This window comes from Fistularia commersonii, chromosome 25 (assembly GCF_037954325.1).
Source record: "Fistularia commersonii isolate RoL2024-O1a breed Wild chromosome 25, RoL_Fcom_v1.0, whole genome shotgun sequence".
Classification (NCBI taxonomy): domain Eukaryota; kingdom Metazoa; phylum Chordata; class Actinopteri; order Syngnathiformes; family Fistulariidae; genus Fistularia; species Fistularia commersonii.
In genome coordinates, this window is record NC_141308.1 from 8,473,039 (window position 1) to 8,489,346 (window position 16,308).

Here is a 16,308-nt window from a genome sequence, read left to right on the forward strand (position 1 = left end):
CAAGCCTACTGATTTATGGTCTCGACCCGTCTCTCTCTCTCACACACACACACATACACACACTCGCATAGCCCGCTGGCAAACGCCGCCGGAGGTTTGAGTGCGAAAGCTGTGATTGACAGCGGAGAGGCAACCCCCTGACGGCGGAGTTGCCCTGCACCGATTTGAGCGACGCAACACAACGCTCGCTTCTCCTCTTCCTCCGATGGCGAGCGGGCACACAATCGTCTCATTGTTTTGCGCAAAAAAAAAAAAAAAAAAAAGAAGAAAAGAAGCCCTTTCTGCGTTCTCAATTAGCGCCCCCTTCACCATACAAGCACCATGAGCAGGAATACACACCCCATTTGTTCTCAGTCACTCCATCCGCAAGCTGCCATAGCAACCCTCGCTGCGAGGCTGGTCACATCAATGGAGAGTGGAGCCCCTGCGCTGGTGTGTCTGGTGATTCCCAAAGGCGCAAGACAACAGCATCGCCCTACAAATCCTCCTGGAGGTCGCATCAGTCACACTTCCAGTAACAACACACTAATAACCACAGGGCCGGTGCTGTTGATGCTTTTCTTTTAATAATCTTGCTTTTAACACCGCACCAACCAGGACTGCACAAGGTGTATCTGCTTCTACTTCCCCAACAAGGGTTGGGATGTCAACAATCGGCCACATAGCCATCTCTTTTCACATTTCACCCCAAAAATGTAATTTTGACCCAGCCTGAGCAATGCAAACCTTTACAATGTGTTAATGGCAGTGCTTCGCTATTATTTCCATTTGAAAATGCAGTGATATTTTAAACATAATTCTTAAGAGGTGCGAACAGACTATACATGACCATTCACATAAACATTCAAAACACAACTGTTGGACATGTGTGTACACACACACACACACAATTAGTTTTTGTTCCAGTTATAGTAACACTGTAATCAACATCTATCTTTTTTTTTTTTTTTTAGTTGCAGGGGTGTGGTTAAGTACAGACGTGCCGGTCTCAGGCTGATGGTTAAAATAACCCCCAGCTTTCTAATCACAGTGAATGTTACGGTTTCAGAAGAGACTATAGACACAACACAGTTCCCGTTTTTGCTACACCATTTTCAAAGCCCAGAAGAGAGGCACCCTTAGCTGTATGAAACAGAGTCAAAGCAGATCCAGCCTCCTAGCCCCAGAAACCTCAGGCCCGACTTGGGTTCTGTTTAGAACAGTTTTCTTGCAAACTATATATACCAAGATGCTAAATTGTGTACATAATATGATCTAGACTCTAGATCATATTGTGTACAGATAGAAGTTACATTCTAGAATGTACACCACAAGTTTCATTTCTGAAAGAATAATAAAACAGAAGGAACTTGTGCCAAGCCTAACTGTTCCAACAATGTACAGAATCATTTTAAATCCAAGTTTTACTTAAATAAATTGTATTTTTTCGATTCAGTTGCTAACACTGTGGCGAGTTTATCCAAACATTTGGAAATGGGCTGCAATGCTCTTGGGGAGAGGTGAGGGAACTTGTTTGACTATTATGGGCCAGCAAAAAGGTTACTCAAGGTTCTGGCTGTTCCAGAACTTGGGATATTAACCTCGCCAAGTTTCCATTTGGGTATGCAAATTTTGACCGAATTTCCACAAAATGGGTAAAAGACTTATTTGAAATAATGTGTGTATATGTTCAAAGCAATGCACATATTACATGATGGCGGCTATATTTTCATCCAGGTCTCCTTCATAATGTTATTGAAAGGGAACAACAGTTCCAAAGTGAAAAAAATATTTTGAGACTAAATTCGAATTCTTAATAATTCCATTAATGAGACTTTCATACGTTTTCCTCTTTTCATAATATTTCATGCCCTTGAATGTCCCTTTTTGCCTCACTAAGCCACTTGAATTCTCATTGTGTACGTAACTTCTGGCAAAAATAAAACCCTACCTGATTTGCCTAAAGGATTTCATGGTCAATTCTGACGAGTCAACATAACTAAGTAAAAATAAACTTATCATGTGATCTTTTTTTTTGTTTCAAGTACATACCCCACATACAAAACAAATCATATATAGAATAGAATCAAAACAATAATGAAACTTAAATTGGATTAAAAATACCAGCTTGAAGAATTTTTGATGCATCTTCCCTTGCAAACAGTGCAGTTTACAGGTCATGATTCACTAAAGTCGGATGGATCATATCTGGTGTGAAGGAATGAATCCATTGGTCTTTCCTCACGGATGACGTGTAGTTGCTATGTGAGGTCTAATTCATGATACTAATAAAACCTAGAAAAATATCAACTGGCGCCCCCGTGTGGAAAAAAAGTGTAAACGTGATTCGAGGCACTTTAGCAGATGAACATTAAAAATGCATCGGAGGCATAAGCTGCTGAAATGTGAATAAAAAAATAAATCAAATTTAAAGTAAGTGCTTATTACTTCCAGTGAGGTCTGGCATTTGAAGCTGGTGAAGGCAGCAGGTTGTGTAACCGCAAGGACGTGGCACGTCTCATACCCGCCTCACACCAACTGTCAATACTATTCCTAAGTGTATAAACCTCAACTGTATCTCATTTAATCAGTGCTGGTGTTTTCGCTAAGATGCTCTTCTGGCTGCTGCTAAACCATGCAGCTCCTCCCCATCATCAAGGGATTTGCATATTTTTTTAGCAAATGCTCCAGAGGTCAGTTCTTTCAGGAGAGATCTAATAAGCATCACTGACATTATTTCACAAACGCAGCTGATAGTTTCTCTTAAAACAGTCTGGCGGTTGGTTTCATAAAGGAACACCAGCTTTCACATTTTCATGAATATGGGGGTCTGTGGCCAGTGTCATGGCTTGGTGTACCAGTTCATAGAGCGTCGCAGAGCTCTCTCCCAGCTCTGGAGGACGGGGATGTATTCTGGACTTGAGCAGCCTGGACCTCCCTTGGGAGTTCCTTGAGGGCAAAACAATTTGTCAGTCCTCTGCAGCTTCTTCAGCTCCTCTTGGTTTCTCCAGAAGCCTGCGGTAACACCAGTAGAAAGAGGAAGATTTTGGGAAACCATAGTGATAAAAAAGCTCAGTCAGCTTTAATGTCAATTTCTCCACATGTACTTGACAAACAGATGAACTGAAAAGATGTTTCTCACTATCCTACGTTGAAATGAAATCAACTAAGTATAATAATAATAAATTGCACCTCAAAACAGTAAGGTGCACAATAAGCAAAATATGAAGAATAAAGTGCACGCACGCAGACACAATCTACTGGTAATGAGGTGAAAGGATGATGGAGATTTTGTAGCATAAATATATGTAATTTGAATGTAGAGAGTAGCAGCAGATGTTTCTGTACAGTTCAGGGCCAGTGTATGAAAAATATACCTAATAGTCAGTGCGTTGACTCATCAAGATCCCTAAGTTTCGATTATCAACTGGCAGCAATACGACATCAAGAGTATTTTTGGAAAGAACTCAATGGCCTGAGGGACAGAATTACAACATAAACGGTCACTCAGATTCCAGGAAGACGCTCTGGTCATATAGCTGTCATGCCCCTTGTTCTCTTTCGAGTGTGATCAGTTTTACTGCAGTGGCGTGAGCAGCTATTGAGGGATTGCAATTTATAATCATGATTCTTCACTTTGTGACATATGCCTCTAGAAAAAAAAAACAAAAAAAACTATCCACTGTCTAAGCCACAAAAACACCCTGCCAATTGACTGCTGAAATATTGCCAGCGATATAGTAAGACGCAGACCAATCACCCGACAGCTATTTTTTCTCAAAGAGCTACTGTCATGATGCATGATATCAATCAGTCACCTGCATCAACTGCTTACTGCCTGTTATAAACAGGGATATCAAAATCTGAGTTTGATTTGATTAAGCACCAGCTAATGTATGATAGTTCATTACATAATGGCCATAATTAAATGCAAAGCAGGTTACATAACAGGTAGAAGCATTTTATTTAGCTTCTTTTGCCAGAGTAAGAAAGCATTATTAAAAATAGGACTTTTGATCAGAACTTTTCAAATAACACTGTCACAGCCAAATGTTGCAGTATTTTTAGAGAAACGCAAAGTAACAGGGTAAATAAAAAGTGACAGTGAGGATAAGTCTGTCAGCCTGACAGAGCTGTTTCTTCCTCTGGTCCGTGATAAATAGATTCTAACACACATTTAGCTGTATGCAACAGGATGGAGCTATCTCAGGAAGTGCCACGCTAAGATCATTTCTCCTGCTCAGTTTACTTATCTCAAGGATTGGCTCCAACACCCCAGCGCAATCCCTTGTGCCACTAATATAAAGTATGTAAGTTCATTATTCAACGACAAACAGGAGCAGCAGAATCTAAGATGCCTTGGTGTACAATATTTGACTATAAGCTAGCAAAGACAAAAAATTGACAAAAAATAATACAAATGACTTACATGCTCGACATACTAAATATTCATTGGAATTTCACAAGTTTGAGTGAGCATGTTTTTTTTTTTTTGCTTACCCACTCCGAGTCCGGCGACAAAAGCAGCACCCAGACATGACATTTCATGGTGTTCAGGTCTGGCCAGCTTACGACCACACAGGTCCGCAGTGAGCTGCATGATGAAATCATTGGAAGAAACCCCGCCATTCACCCTGAAAGAGAATGGTGGAAAGCAACGGTGCAAGTCACTGTAATAGAATGGGCATCAGAGATTGATGCCTATAATTTATCGCCAGTAAGTTACAAGTTGGCTCTGGTAGAAGAAAACTGTGAACACGTCCACTTGCTTCTTAGCTAGGACATTAAATGTGGCTTCTCCGGCTCTCATGCACGTTCAATTCCAACATAGATTAACAGACTATATGCACCACTACATTCAAGTATTTGTTTAGCTCGGGTGGCATTAGCGCAGGACTTTATGCTGACCAGTGACAGTGGTGGCTGACTTCTGCACATGTTCAGCGCATTGCTCCCAAGATCAACATCCCCCTCCAGTGTTTAAAAAAATCAAAACACATGCTTTCATTTTTTACAGCCTTTATCATACAACAGTAAAATATGCAAGATACATAAAGTGTTCTCACAGCTATAAAATATTTTCATTATCCGTGAAATATGTCAAATTTTTCAATGCATCACCGATTATAACACAGCCACCCATAGATGCCTTGTAGTAATATTCTGCCAATGCCTACAGATGATCATCATAAATGAAAAGAAACTGTACCTGATCTTTGTGATGGGAATGTGAGTTTCTCTTAACATTGTCTCATATAACTGTTTGTTTCTGGAGAATAAATAATAAAAGGAAAATCAAGACTGTAAAAGTGCACATCAAAGAGGATTCATTAGAAAATGTCATCATTCCTTTAAATTGACTAACCTGAAAGCAATGGACTCCAAAATGGCTCGCACCAGGTGGCACTTGGTGGTGGTAGGTTTAAGACCCATGAACGAAGCACAAGCTTTCGGGTCATTTAGAGGAGCCTATAGATATTTTAAGAATAACATGTCAACAGATCAAATACCTCCATCTGAAGAACAGAGCTTGTAAATGTTCAAAAACAGCTAGAGTGCATCTACAGAGTGAGATATTTCCAGAAATCTCAAGCAGCAAAATGGCTATAAAAAGGAACAGTTAGGTATTCGCTAATCACTTCTATGCAATAAACATTCAAGACACAGACTTACAAAAGCCAGTTCACAATGGGAGCAGAGAAAAAAAAAAGACCACATTGCCATATTACAGGGTGAAAAATATACAAAAAAGACACACAGCTTGGAGTGAAAACAGTTTAGCAGAAATTTGATCAAAAATGGGTATGTTTTCACACATATTTCTGCTTGCGTATCATAGCATTCACATCTACCTGCAGGCCACTGAAAGACGGGACAAAACACACTCCATCTGAGTCTCTGACGCTGTAAGCCATAGCACTGGTTTCCTGAGGATTGGAAAATAATTCTGCAAATACACAAACAGAAAACACATTTTGGTCATTTTTACACTTTTACTATTCAGTTGAAAGTTGGCCATTATCACATATTTTATAGTTAAAAATATTTGTCATTTATGTGTGACTACACTAGTCCTCCATGCCGCTGGCTCATGAAAATCCCCCAGAATTAGCTAAAAGTCACTGAGGGCCCTCGCAAAATAGGTACTCCTATTTTTTCTTCCTATCCTTAATGTTACTTTTCAAAATACACAATAAAGACAAACAATTGTATGTGAGCTTTCTTACTTACCCAGATCTTGCGCCCATTTAATGGCAGTTCCAGTATCTGCTGCATTGCCCTCAGCTAGATACACCACATTGGTGCCGATCTTCCAGCCCACCACAGGATACAGGCCTACAGAAAAGGGCTTGTTAAAAGTGCTCTACAGGCAAATTTAGAAGTAACTGACACACATATTTTTGCTTTACCTGCGACAGATGTGTGTGGTTTGCTGCCAGTGTTGATGTTCATGAAGGTACCAGTTCCCATGGTAATCTTGACATCCCCCACGTCAAAGCAGCACTCTCCAAACATGGCTGCCTGCTGGTCCGCAACCTATGATGGTGGTGATGATGGGGGGCATCCAGTTATTTGCAATTCATGTAAAACAGCATCAAATTGAAAACAGGAGAGCAACATTGTAGATACTTATAATCAAGCCTTTATATTGCGTTAACTTCAAAATCTTGTTTTATGGATGAGGGGCATTTCCCTGCCAAAATTTCCAGCAATGTTTTCATTTTTCCTTAGATTCAAATCTCTATTAATACTTTGTTGCAAGGAGATGATAAGCAAAATATAAAAAGTAGCTCTGTGCTATGTTCATTTTACACACACACACACACACACACACACACACACACACACACACACACACACACACACACACACACACACACACACACACACACACACACACACACACACACACACACACACACACACACACACACACCAGGGGTGGGCAAACTACGGCCCGTGGGCCACATACGGCCCATTGGTCTTTTTAATCTGGACCACCAAAGATTGGTACAGAAATCATACTTGAAGTGAATGACTGAATGATTAGATCAATGAATATAGGAGCTCAGGAGATTGTTTAATTTTTGGAGCTACTTGAGAATTTTCCTGAGCTGAATGAGACAGATCAGCTTTGTGATTTAGCCTTTACTGTGGACATACTGACACACATGAACGAGCTAGATGTGATGCTACAAGGGAAAAACTGGTTTGTGCATGAAATCTGATATGTACTGTTAACAACAGGCTATCGTATGTATCGTATCTTGTGCTGACCAGGCCCGTCTGTCAAATTTCTAAACTCAATGCGGTCCCTGAGCTAAAAAGTTTGCCCACCCCTGATATGGATATACACAGTGTTTAACAGTGTTCTGTTAAAAAAAGGAAAATGGTTACTGATACTTTAAATAAGCCTTGGGTCCAAATATATGTTAATTTATGGGCTGTATAGCTAAGTATTACATAAAAAGGGGAGACCTTGTGTTGTGCTGTTAAATATGTTTTCCAAAAAGCAAGGGAAATTTAGACAGAGGATTCGGATTTCAGATGATCTGTAATTTTCTCCTGGTGTATGTGGTCTAGATAAAATGATGCCATTCTTGTTCTCAGAAGGACAATAAAGAGCTGCTCACCTGATACAGAGAAGCAGTTTACTTGTTTAATTGAAAATTGAGTTGTAAAGCATTCAACAAATGCCTCTTATCAAAATCAAAGAAATAACAGAAAGGTGTGACATACAGTGACAACTCACCAATGACATAATGGGTATGGATTCTCCAAAGATGGATGGGTCCGTGGAACCAAAGTCATGGCTGGTTTGTCAAAAGGGAGGGGACATATCAGAGACAGTGCTTGGTACGTAGGGGTTAAAAAAAAAAAAAAAACAAACAAACAAAAAACCTCTTGGAATGAAACTGATATAGGGAATATATACATATACAGTATTTATGTTTTTAAGGAAAAAAAACAAAAAAAAGCTGAACTGGTGTAAAACAACTGTAGCATGTATGTGGCATATTTTCTAGCCCAGAGTGCTGTAAGGAGGGAGGATTCCTGAATATGAGACATTAAAAACAAAAAAACTATAAAAAAACAAAACAGATTTTTGAACTCAGTCTATTTGTAGCATATGATATGATATCATATGATATGATAAAATCAGGCTAAACAAAAACTTCCACCATCCTGGAATTTCTAAACAGGTGAGTGCACCATCACACTGCCCAAACTGAGAGCGACAACTATAAAGTGCATCTGTGCTGATTTTCAGAGTAAGTGATGTCATATCAAAATCAAGACCTTAAATTGATTTTAAGGTGAAAATACAATAAAAATTAAATGTAAAACATACAGAGCTGTGGTAATACAACATGATACTGTTAACCATTCTGTATTGCATGAGAAATATGTGTTCATGAAGACAAAGTCTACATTAGAATAGTTTCGTGGTAGGAGGATATCTTTATCTCCCCACTTATTCCTGTTCCTGTAACGATCTCCCTCATGGATGGCCACCAATGGTTTCCCGGCCGCCATTCCCAGCATGTTACATTACTTCTAATTTTTTCCAATAGTAGTAACTGTTTTTGGCCATGAAATAATTTCAATAACACAGCTGACTCACCTTGTATTTTCCACTTTCGGGAAAATAGAGAGTGGCAGGGAAACGAGTGAGCATAGGAATGAACTCCAACACATCTGTGAATAGGGAAATATTAACTAGTAGAAAAACACTCCCTGTCTAAGATAGTCACATGATGAACACTTAATATACTAGACCTGGTAAGAGTCAAAAATCCCTGTTGAACTGGCATTAGAGAAGTCTGTGGCGTGGACCCTTCCTGAAGTAGATTAAGTGATAGATTAGGATTTTTCCTTCTAACTCCCTTTCCACGGCTGTTTACTCTCTCACAAGTTTGCTGAAACACGATTAATGAATTCAACAATTGCGATGCAAAGTGACAACACAAGGAAACACAAAGTATGTTCTGTTTCTTTATAACATTCCATTTCGAGAAGGAATTGTCCAGAAACACCACTTTGAAAATAAACCCACCTTTCGTGAGCTTGAAGAGGAGCCAGGTGTCTACAGTCCCAAAGCAGCAGTTTCCTTTAGCGGCTGCCTGACTTACCTGTATTAGAAAAGGAACAGGATGTGTGTGATAGTTTGCTGGGGATTTATCGAGCTTGTATTATTTTAAATGCTGCTGTAGCATTTACAAAAAAGTGTGTATTAGATATAAATAATACTGAATATTAATTTATAAACGAACTTTCACTCATGTTTCTCAGGCCAAAGTCATCTTCGTCTTTTGGGAACAGTAAAGTGTCATTGCTAAGAAATGTAAAAAACAAATTTAATCGTCTTTGGCAATAATCAATTGATGTAACATAAAAATGTTATAAATTTACTGGAGCATTTTTAGGGTATAATATATATATATATTATACAGTTAGAATTTTGTTTGGTAATTTTATTATTCTAATGTTAATCAAGTACTTTGAATAACTGATATAGTTTCAACACAGTTGCACACAGCCAACAGGTTTTTCAGATAAATAAAGGTGGCCAAACATACAGACCTGTTTGTAGTGCCTTAGAGCCCAGACCAGGCGAAAAGTGACATGTTGTGTACAAAAGACAATAAGACTTGCTGCCAGGGACCGTTTCTGCCTGGTTAGGATGTAGACTGCTTTCATAATGCCATGGATTGCCTAATGTTGCCATGAAACCAAACCAAACTGTATTAGTTGACAACTTTGGCTCATTTCAGAACATTCTTAATCTCTGTTACTTCTGCACTCTTCTTAAAACACAGCTTATTCAAATATTAGTAATATGGGTTGGGAACTGACTTACTTTCATGGTACAAGACCGGTTCCAGGATTTTACCAAGTCTGCAGCTCTCTGGTCCTGCCAGCTGATGAAGTTATGGAAAGGAACCCCTGTTTTCCTAGTAAAAAAGGGTAATGGAGTTAAAGAAACATAAATGGAAAGAAACTTGAGTGGAAAATAAAAATATTCCATGATGAGATCTCTTCAGTGAAACAGACTTTTTAATACCAAAGACATATTACTTTGTTTACCTATCCCATGTTGTGAAAGTGCCCCGCTGTGTAGAGATGCCAAGTGCTTCTATCTGGTTCATTTTTACACCCGAATCTAGAGCATATTCAGCAAAATAGCACACACATACATACATAAGCAATGAGAGAGAAAACAAGGTTGGTTGACATCTCTTTACGCGTGTGATGGCTAGTAATCATTGATGTGTGTTTTGACAAGGCAATAAAAATCTGTGCAACACTTTTGGTACACACACATATATACATAAACAGCTCTGGAGTGATCAATTTTCCACCCGAGTAACTAAATAATCAATGGTGTGTCAGTCCATGCTAGCCAGTTTCTCTCTGTGTTTGCTCAGAATAGAGTGTAAACAGTGAAAATGAATGTTTGTGGTTACACCTTGCACAGCTCCCTTCACTACTGTTATAAATCCATTCCAGAGCCCATCTGTGTCCATTTCCACATGTCCTGCCTCTGGATACAGGAGGACAATCTAAATGAAGGGGTCAATTAAAAGAAAACAACACAAACAAATGAAATAAATTAAATAAACACACTTCAAACTGAAATTCATTTCGTCATCTTAAGCTGAGAAGAGGATGAATACCTTGACAGAGCATGATCCCCGGACTTGAGCCTGCTTGTCATAGACGTGACACCTGATGGACGTCGTTCCCACGTCCACAGACAAAATGAAAGTTTCCTTTTTGAAACCGTTCCTCTGAGTCCCCATCGCAGAAGAAATCCCTGGATTCCTCAAATCTTCCCCATGTCAATGTCGGGCTCACATTCCGCTCAGCTGAACTGAGATAGTGTGACCCGATGGTACCTTATGACATGCGGGGCCGGAGTCGACCTTCGGACATTAGACGTTACGGTCTTCCAAATCCACTGCGCCGATAACGAAAGAGCAAAAATAGAGGCGGCGTCTCGTAACACGGCCACTCATGCTGATTCGTAACGAAGGGAATTCAACTCATCCCAAGAATGTCACTTCACCCAAGTAAAGTCTAAAACCTTGTCACATTGATTTTACGGCGCTAGGCTACAACAAACGTTAGAGAAACCCTCATGTGACCGTCCCGAGTTAAATTAAGCTAACTGTCTTGGGTAAGCTAATATTAGCCACAGAGGACACAACAAAATCCGAAAAAAATATTAAATCACGCATAATATCTTTAACTAAAAAACATATTCATTCACAACAAAAGAAAATAATACACACACATTGGTGTTCGCTTTCTCCCAGAGATAATAGTGTTATTAAGTCAAATGATCAGATAGTTTCCCGTGTTTGGGCACCTACAGTGACTCAATCTTTCAGGCATGCGCAGTACGGTGTCATGTGCATGTTTTTAGCCTTCCGGTTTAGCTCCACACACGTGCGCCACTCGGCCACACATTCACCACCAGATCATTGAATTCTAACTTAGTAGTATAAACACTAAAAATGGTTTGAAGAAGCGAGTTTATATTGATTAAATGAACAGCTATACTAATCATAAACATATCTCAGCATCATTCTGCACTTTACATCAAGCAGAGCTCAATTGTTCATGTGATTTATCTGTCTGCATCCAACCTGCACTTGAACTTAGTGAGTTTACACATTCAAAGCGTCACTCAACTTGAACTTGCACATCTCGATAATACTGTTTACATTTCAAATACTGTTTACATTTCCCTGCAATATTTGTTTATTTATTCATCACTAACTAACTCACTCACTCCCTATCTGACTGCACAGTGGGTGGCAAAATAAGAATTTCATTATACAGGAAAACATGTTTCCAGACTGTGCATATGACAATAAACACTTGAATCTTGAATCAGGAAACACGTAATAAGTTAATTATTTGTGCTTGATAGCTGTACATGGACTTTTGCTTCCTGGTTGGTCCCAATCAGTCCATCTTAGAGTTGATGATTTGGATGATGTCTCTGAACTGAACATGTGGCATTTTGCTCATGTCTATTCACAGATTTTTGCTTTGAACTTTTTCTTTTATTTGGACCGTGACGGCTGAATACCTGTCCAATTAACTTTTAATTTGAAATTGCAAAGTTAGTGTTTTTCCCCTTCTTGATTGTTGGTTGTCATCCTGATGTGTTTTACATACCAAGGCAGGGAGACATGCAGAACAACACTTGGCAAGGTTGCCAGAACTGAGGTTTCAAAAGAAGATCCCAAGACCTCAAGTTAATCATTAATGCTGCCTTGACATATGTAAAATGTCTATGATAACAAATATATGTCATGAACTTTGTCAGTAATTAACCTACATTTTTAGAGGATCATACCAACACAGTTCCCGAAGTAAAGGGAAACACACCCACTGTGACTGTCACGTGAGGATGACGTTGAGGGTGGATGTCTGGAGAAGGCAAGTGAGAAAATCAGAATGGAGTTCACACATACAACACATTAACAAATGAAAGTACTTTTACTTCAAATTAGGATTCGAGAGCAATCAACAAAGTGCCAGTTACCCAGCGTTAAAGCGGTGTAGGAAGTAAATGCATATGATTTAGCGTTTGTGTTTTGTTACGTTCACAGAAAATATACCAAATCCCTTAATGTTGTAAGCAAGATACAAGATGATCATATAATTATAGATTTGATTTATGTTGCACAGCCTATTTCAGAATGGTGTAGATCTCATAGATTCTGTGGGAAATATTAAACTGGAAGTATTATTTGAGTGGAAGTAAAGGGATGTCTGAGGAACAGATTAGGGTTGGATGTTATCAACGAACAACTGTGCAGTAATCAGATACCAGGCTCGTTTTCCACACAAGTCACAACCTGTGTGACATACAAAATGGTACACAATGGATTTCATTCTCCTGATTACAACACTTGAACACTCAAGTTAAAATTCTTTGATCTAAATATGTTGCAATCCATGAACCCTAACCATAGGAATTTACATAAAAAAAACAATTCAGTCTTCCAGCTATTCAGGTTTGAAGTGTGATGAAATACTGCACAGGACAAAAAAAAAAATTAAACTTAAAATGTAAAAATGCCATTTTTAACCCTTTCGCACATCATAAGTACCATGAGTTTTAACCAATTGCTTTACAAGGAGAAATGTGATACCATGTTTTTAATGAGGTGTTGATCTCATTATGTAACAATCAGATACACGCAGATACAAAATTATACATCATTCCTGTGAAATCTCTTTTTAGTAATGCTGTTACTTTTCTGTCTCGCACAGAAATGGCTGGATAGTAAATAAAACCTTGGGACGAAATCTCACCGATAAAGAAAATGTCGAAAGAAAATGCAGTTCCAAGAAAAACCTAGTCCAATGCTATTCAGTGAATGAGCATTTAATATGAAAAGAAAAGGAAAAAAAGTTTCTTTTTTTAAAACATTTATGCTGTCCCAAAACCAAGCTGTCCCCAAAACCAAAGTTCATGCTGAACAGAAATGTTGGCATCACAGCAGGGCACTACTTTATCTTTTTTTTTCATGTTTTGCTCCCATCCCAGCATTATCCAGTCTGTACTAACAGTGCAGTATGTTATTTTTCTGCAGCTCCTGACCGTTTAGCACTCACATGAGAGATCACGTGGGGGCGGAGAGCTGCAAGCACTTCCCAGCTGTAAGCACTCCGAAGCCTGAGGCTTAGATTCTCAGGTGGTTCCTCCCCCTTGAAAGAAACAAGACGTCAAAACTGCCAAAGGTGGAGGCTTTGTTTGGCATGCATTTGATCAGTCAGTGGTTTTTATCAACTGTAGTTGCTAGGTTTTATGTAGAGGGCAGCTAAAATTCAAGATGCTCTTTTCACCCACCCTTCCACAAGCATCTCAGTGCATGCTTACCAATGTCAATAATTTAAACGAACTTGAAATAGCCATTCAACATGACAGTGATCCTCTAAACCTACAAAACTGACATTACGTCAATGTACAAGAACCTGTATGAAGGTCATACAAGACCTGGACTTTGCTGAGCTGGTACTGTGGAAGAACAAATGATGCTAGTGCTTATGCTTAAAGCTGTTGGTTGCTCACAGGGTACTTTACACCAGGGTACTTTTCCTCACTTCTGTCCCTCAAATATTCTGAGATTGTTACATCCTTGTAAGGTCTCAGCTTTTTTTTTTTTTTTAATTCTTTTAGAACTTCTTAATAAGTTTTGAGGATTCGTAGTTGAGGATTGTGTTTTAGCCGACCAAAATTCCTGTTTCTTAAGAGTGTCCCATATAGCGCAACGAAACTGCGCTGATTTATAAAAATTGCCAAATATATAATTCTGTCAAAGTCAGACAATAAACTAAATATAATTAGAATATGATGGTGAGATGAAAATAAACCATTTTTTTGCACTGGGACTATTCTTTCTTTTCCCTGACAGTATGGGATTTTTGGAGTTACAAAAAAATCAAACCCCAACTATTTAAGTACTGCAAATGAAACAAGGGGAGAGAGAGATTTGCCTAAAGTCTACAAAGCTAATGCTGACCACAACAATAACAACAAGAAAAAAATAAAACAAAAGGTAAAGGTGCAAAAATATCGCTTTGACTTTTCTAACGCTCCATTAATTTATTATGATACCCATTCTCTGTACGAACGTTTTACAATTTGTTGTTGTTCCACACCTGCATTTCCACCAGGCAACTTGTGGTTTGTCACCAACCTGCCTTTTAATGAGCAGGAAAAACACATTAAAAGGGAAAGCACGTGTACAAAAGGGGCGATGTCACAGCACGAAGGACCCAGTTAGATTCTGACAAGGGGACCTTTCTGTGTGGAGTTTGCATGTTCTCTACATGTCTGTGTGGGTTTCCTCCGGGTTCTCTGGTTTCCTCTTACAGTCCCAAAACAGGCAGCAGATTAAATGCGAAAATTGCCCCGAATGAGTGGGTGAATGCGATTGACTGGCGACCAATCCAGGGTGTACTCCATCTTTTGCCCGATGACAGCTGGGATAGGCTCCAGCATCCCCCCGTGACCCTGAATTCAGGATAAGTGACAGACAATGGATGGATGTGCACAACAGCGCTCTCTTCTGCTTTAAGACTTTTATTCTTTTTTTATGTTCTTTGTGTATGGTTGGAGCACTGGTGGAGTTTGCAGCAATGGAAGATGCTGGAAAAGCTTTATGTTTATCCCAAAACACGAAAATCTGAGCAAAAACGCAAAAATTCTTGTCCCCTGTGAGTTCACACAGCCCGCCAGATTATGTCAACTGAACATGTGACAACATCCGTGTCTGTTCAACTTTGCACTGTGCTTCAGTTGTGACACAACTACACTGAGGGCCACAAATACAGAGGTCTTTGTCAAACGCTGAAATGGCCAAACAGTCAGTTCAGTCAAATGGACACTGCAGTTCTGTGACATTTTACACTTCCTAATTGTTTCTCTCTTGCTTCTCATCCGGGGTTGTGGAATTAAAAGGCAGAATTTAGGTTGAATTATGGCTCACACTAAGAGTTTCTGTAGCATGAGTTCACTTTTCAGCAGGACATTTCACATGCTTGCTTTTGTGGCAGGCCCTGGGAAAACACGGCTTTACCTTGCCAGCTGACTTTTGAGCTTCAGGTTTTGGGGTTGAGGCGCAATTATTTTTTATCCGATGTTCGTTTGTTGTTGTGCATTTCCTTGTGATGCAGCGTCTATGGTGTTGACAGGTTACAAGGAGCACACCCTGCAGGGGGAGGTGCTTGGTTTGCTCAGGTCAGCAGCTGATATGGAAAGTCTTTAACAACTGAAAATGCAGTCTGTCTACTGACTCTTTTAGATGGTCCAAGTCTTACAGTCCCCATCTGACTGTAATAAAACAGGTTTATTAAAATTGCCATGCAATTAAAATCAGTGCTCATCAATATGCTTATGTTGAAACCCTTATGGGTTTGGCTGTTGTAATGAATCCCACCCTCCAGCAAATAACAGGATTATATGAGTAATGAAGATTTAACATGCTGAACATGGGGTTTATTGTTGTGTTGGGTGCATTTATTTTATATGAATAGCTTTTCCAAAGTATTATAATTTGAATAAGATGTGTGTCGTTGTCACATAAGACAAAATAATTCAATTAATTTAAGAAAAGCACCTTGAATTACTTTCACCACCTGCACTGGAAGGTTTTAGAGAAAATGGGATTTCCATAATCCCGGTTGTTTAGTAAAAGCTTCAATAGCAGGGTAAATGTTAAAATTCCTTCAGCTTTTAAAGAGGCCAATACATTTTCACGATTTCTTTATTACAGGGGAAGGTTTCAAATGAGTTTGAAA

The 16,308-nt window shown here is 39.2% G+C and overlaps 1 protein-coding gene across 1 annotated transcript; it reads right to left on the reverse strand.

Moving 5' to 3' along the window:
• Nucleotides 1–544: 544 nt before the first annotated feature.
• Nucleotides 545–11,367, reverse strand: gk5 (glycerol kinase 5). The gene is made up of 16 exons (XM_086172435.1): nucleotides 10,659–11,367; nucleotides 10,451–10,544; nucleotides 10,069–10,144; nucleotides 9,842–9,935; nucleotides 9,565–9,696; nucleotides 9,038–9,113; nucleotides 8,761–8,822; nucleotides 8,606–8,679; nucleotides 7,733–7,793; nucleotides 6,390–6,516; nucleotides 6,211–6,315; nucleotides 5,832–5,926; nucleotides 5,345–5,448; nucleotides 5,189–5,248; nucleotides 4,480–4,613; nucleotides 545–2,994 (listed from the first exon to the last, which is right to left on the reverse strand). The coding sequence occupies exons 1-16, from the start codon at nucleotides 10,782–10,784 to the stop codon at nucleotides 2,822–2,824; spliced, it is 1,593 nt and encodes a 530-aa protein (XP_086028561.1). The 5' UTR covers nucleotides 10,785–11,367; the 3' UTR covers nucleotides 545–2,821.
• Between the last annotated feature and the right edge of the window lie 4,941 nt (nucleotides 11,368–16,308).

Coding starts and splice junctions, on each gene's coding strand:
- gk5 (XM_086172435.1), bottom strand. CDS start 10,784: ATGGGGACTCAGAGGAACGGTTTCAAAAAGGAAACTTTCATTTTGTCT. Junction 10,545..10,658: donor GGGGATCATGCTCTGTCAAG/GTATTCATCCTC, acceptor CCCTTCATTTAG/ATTGTCCTCCTGTATCCAGA. Junction 8,823..9,037: donor CCTCTTCAAGCTCACGAAAG/GTGGGTTTATTT, acceptor AATCTACTTCAG/GAAGGGTCCACGCCACAGAC.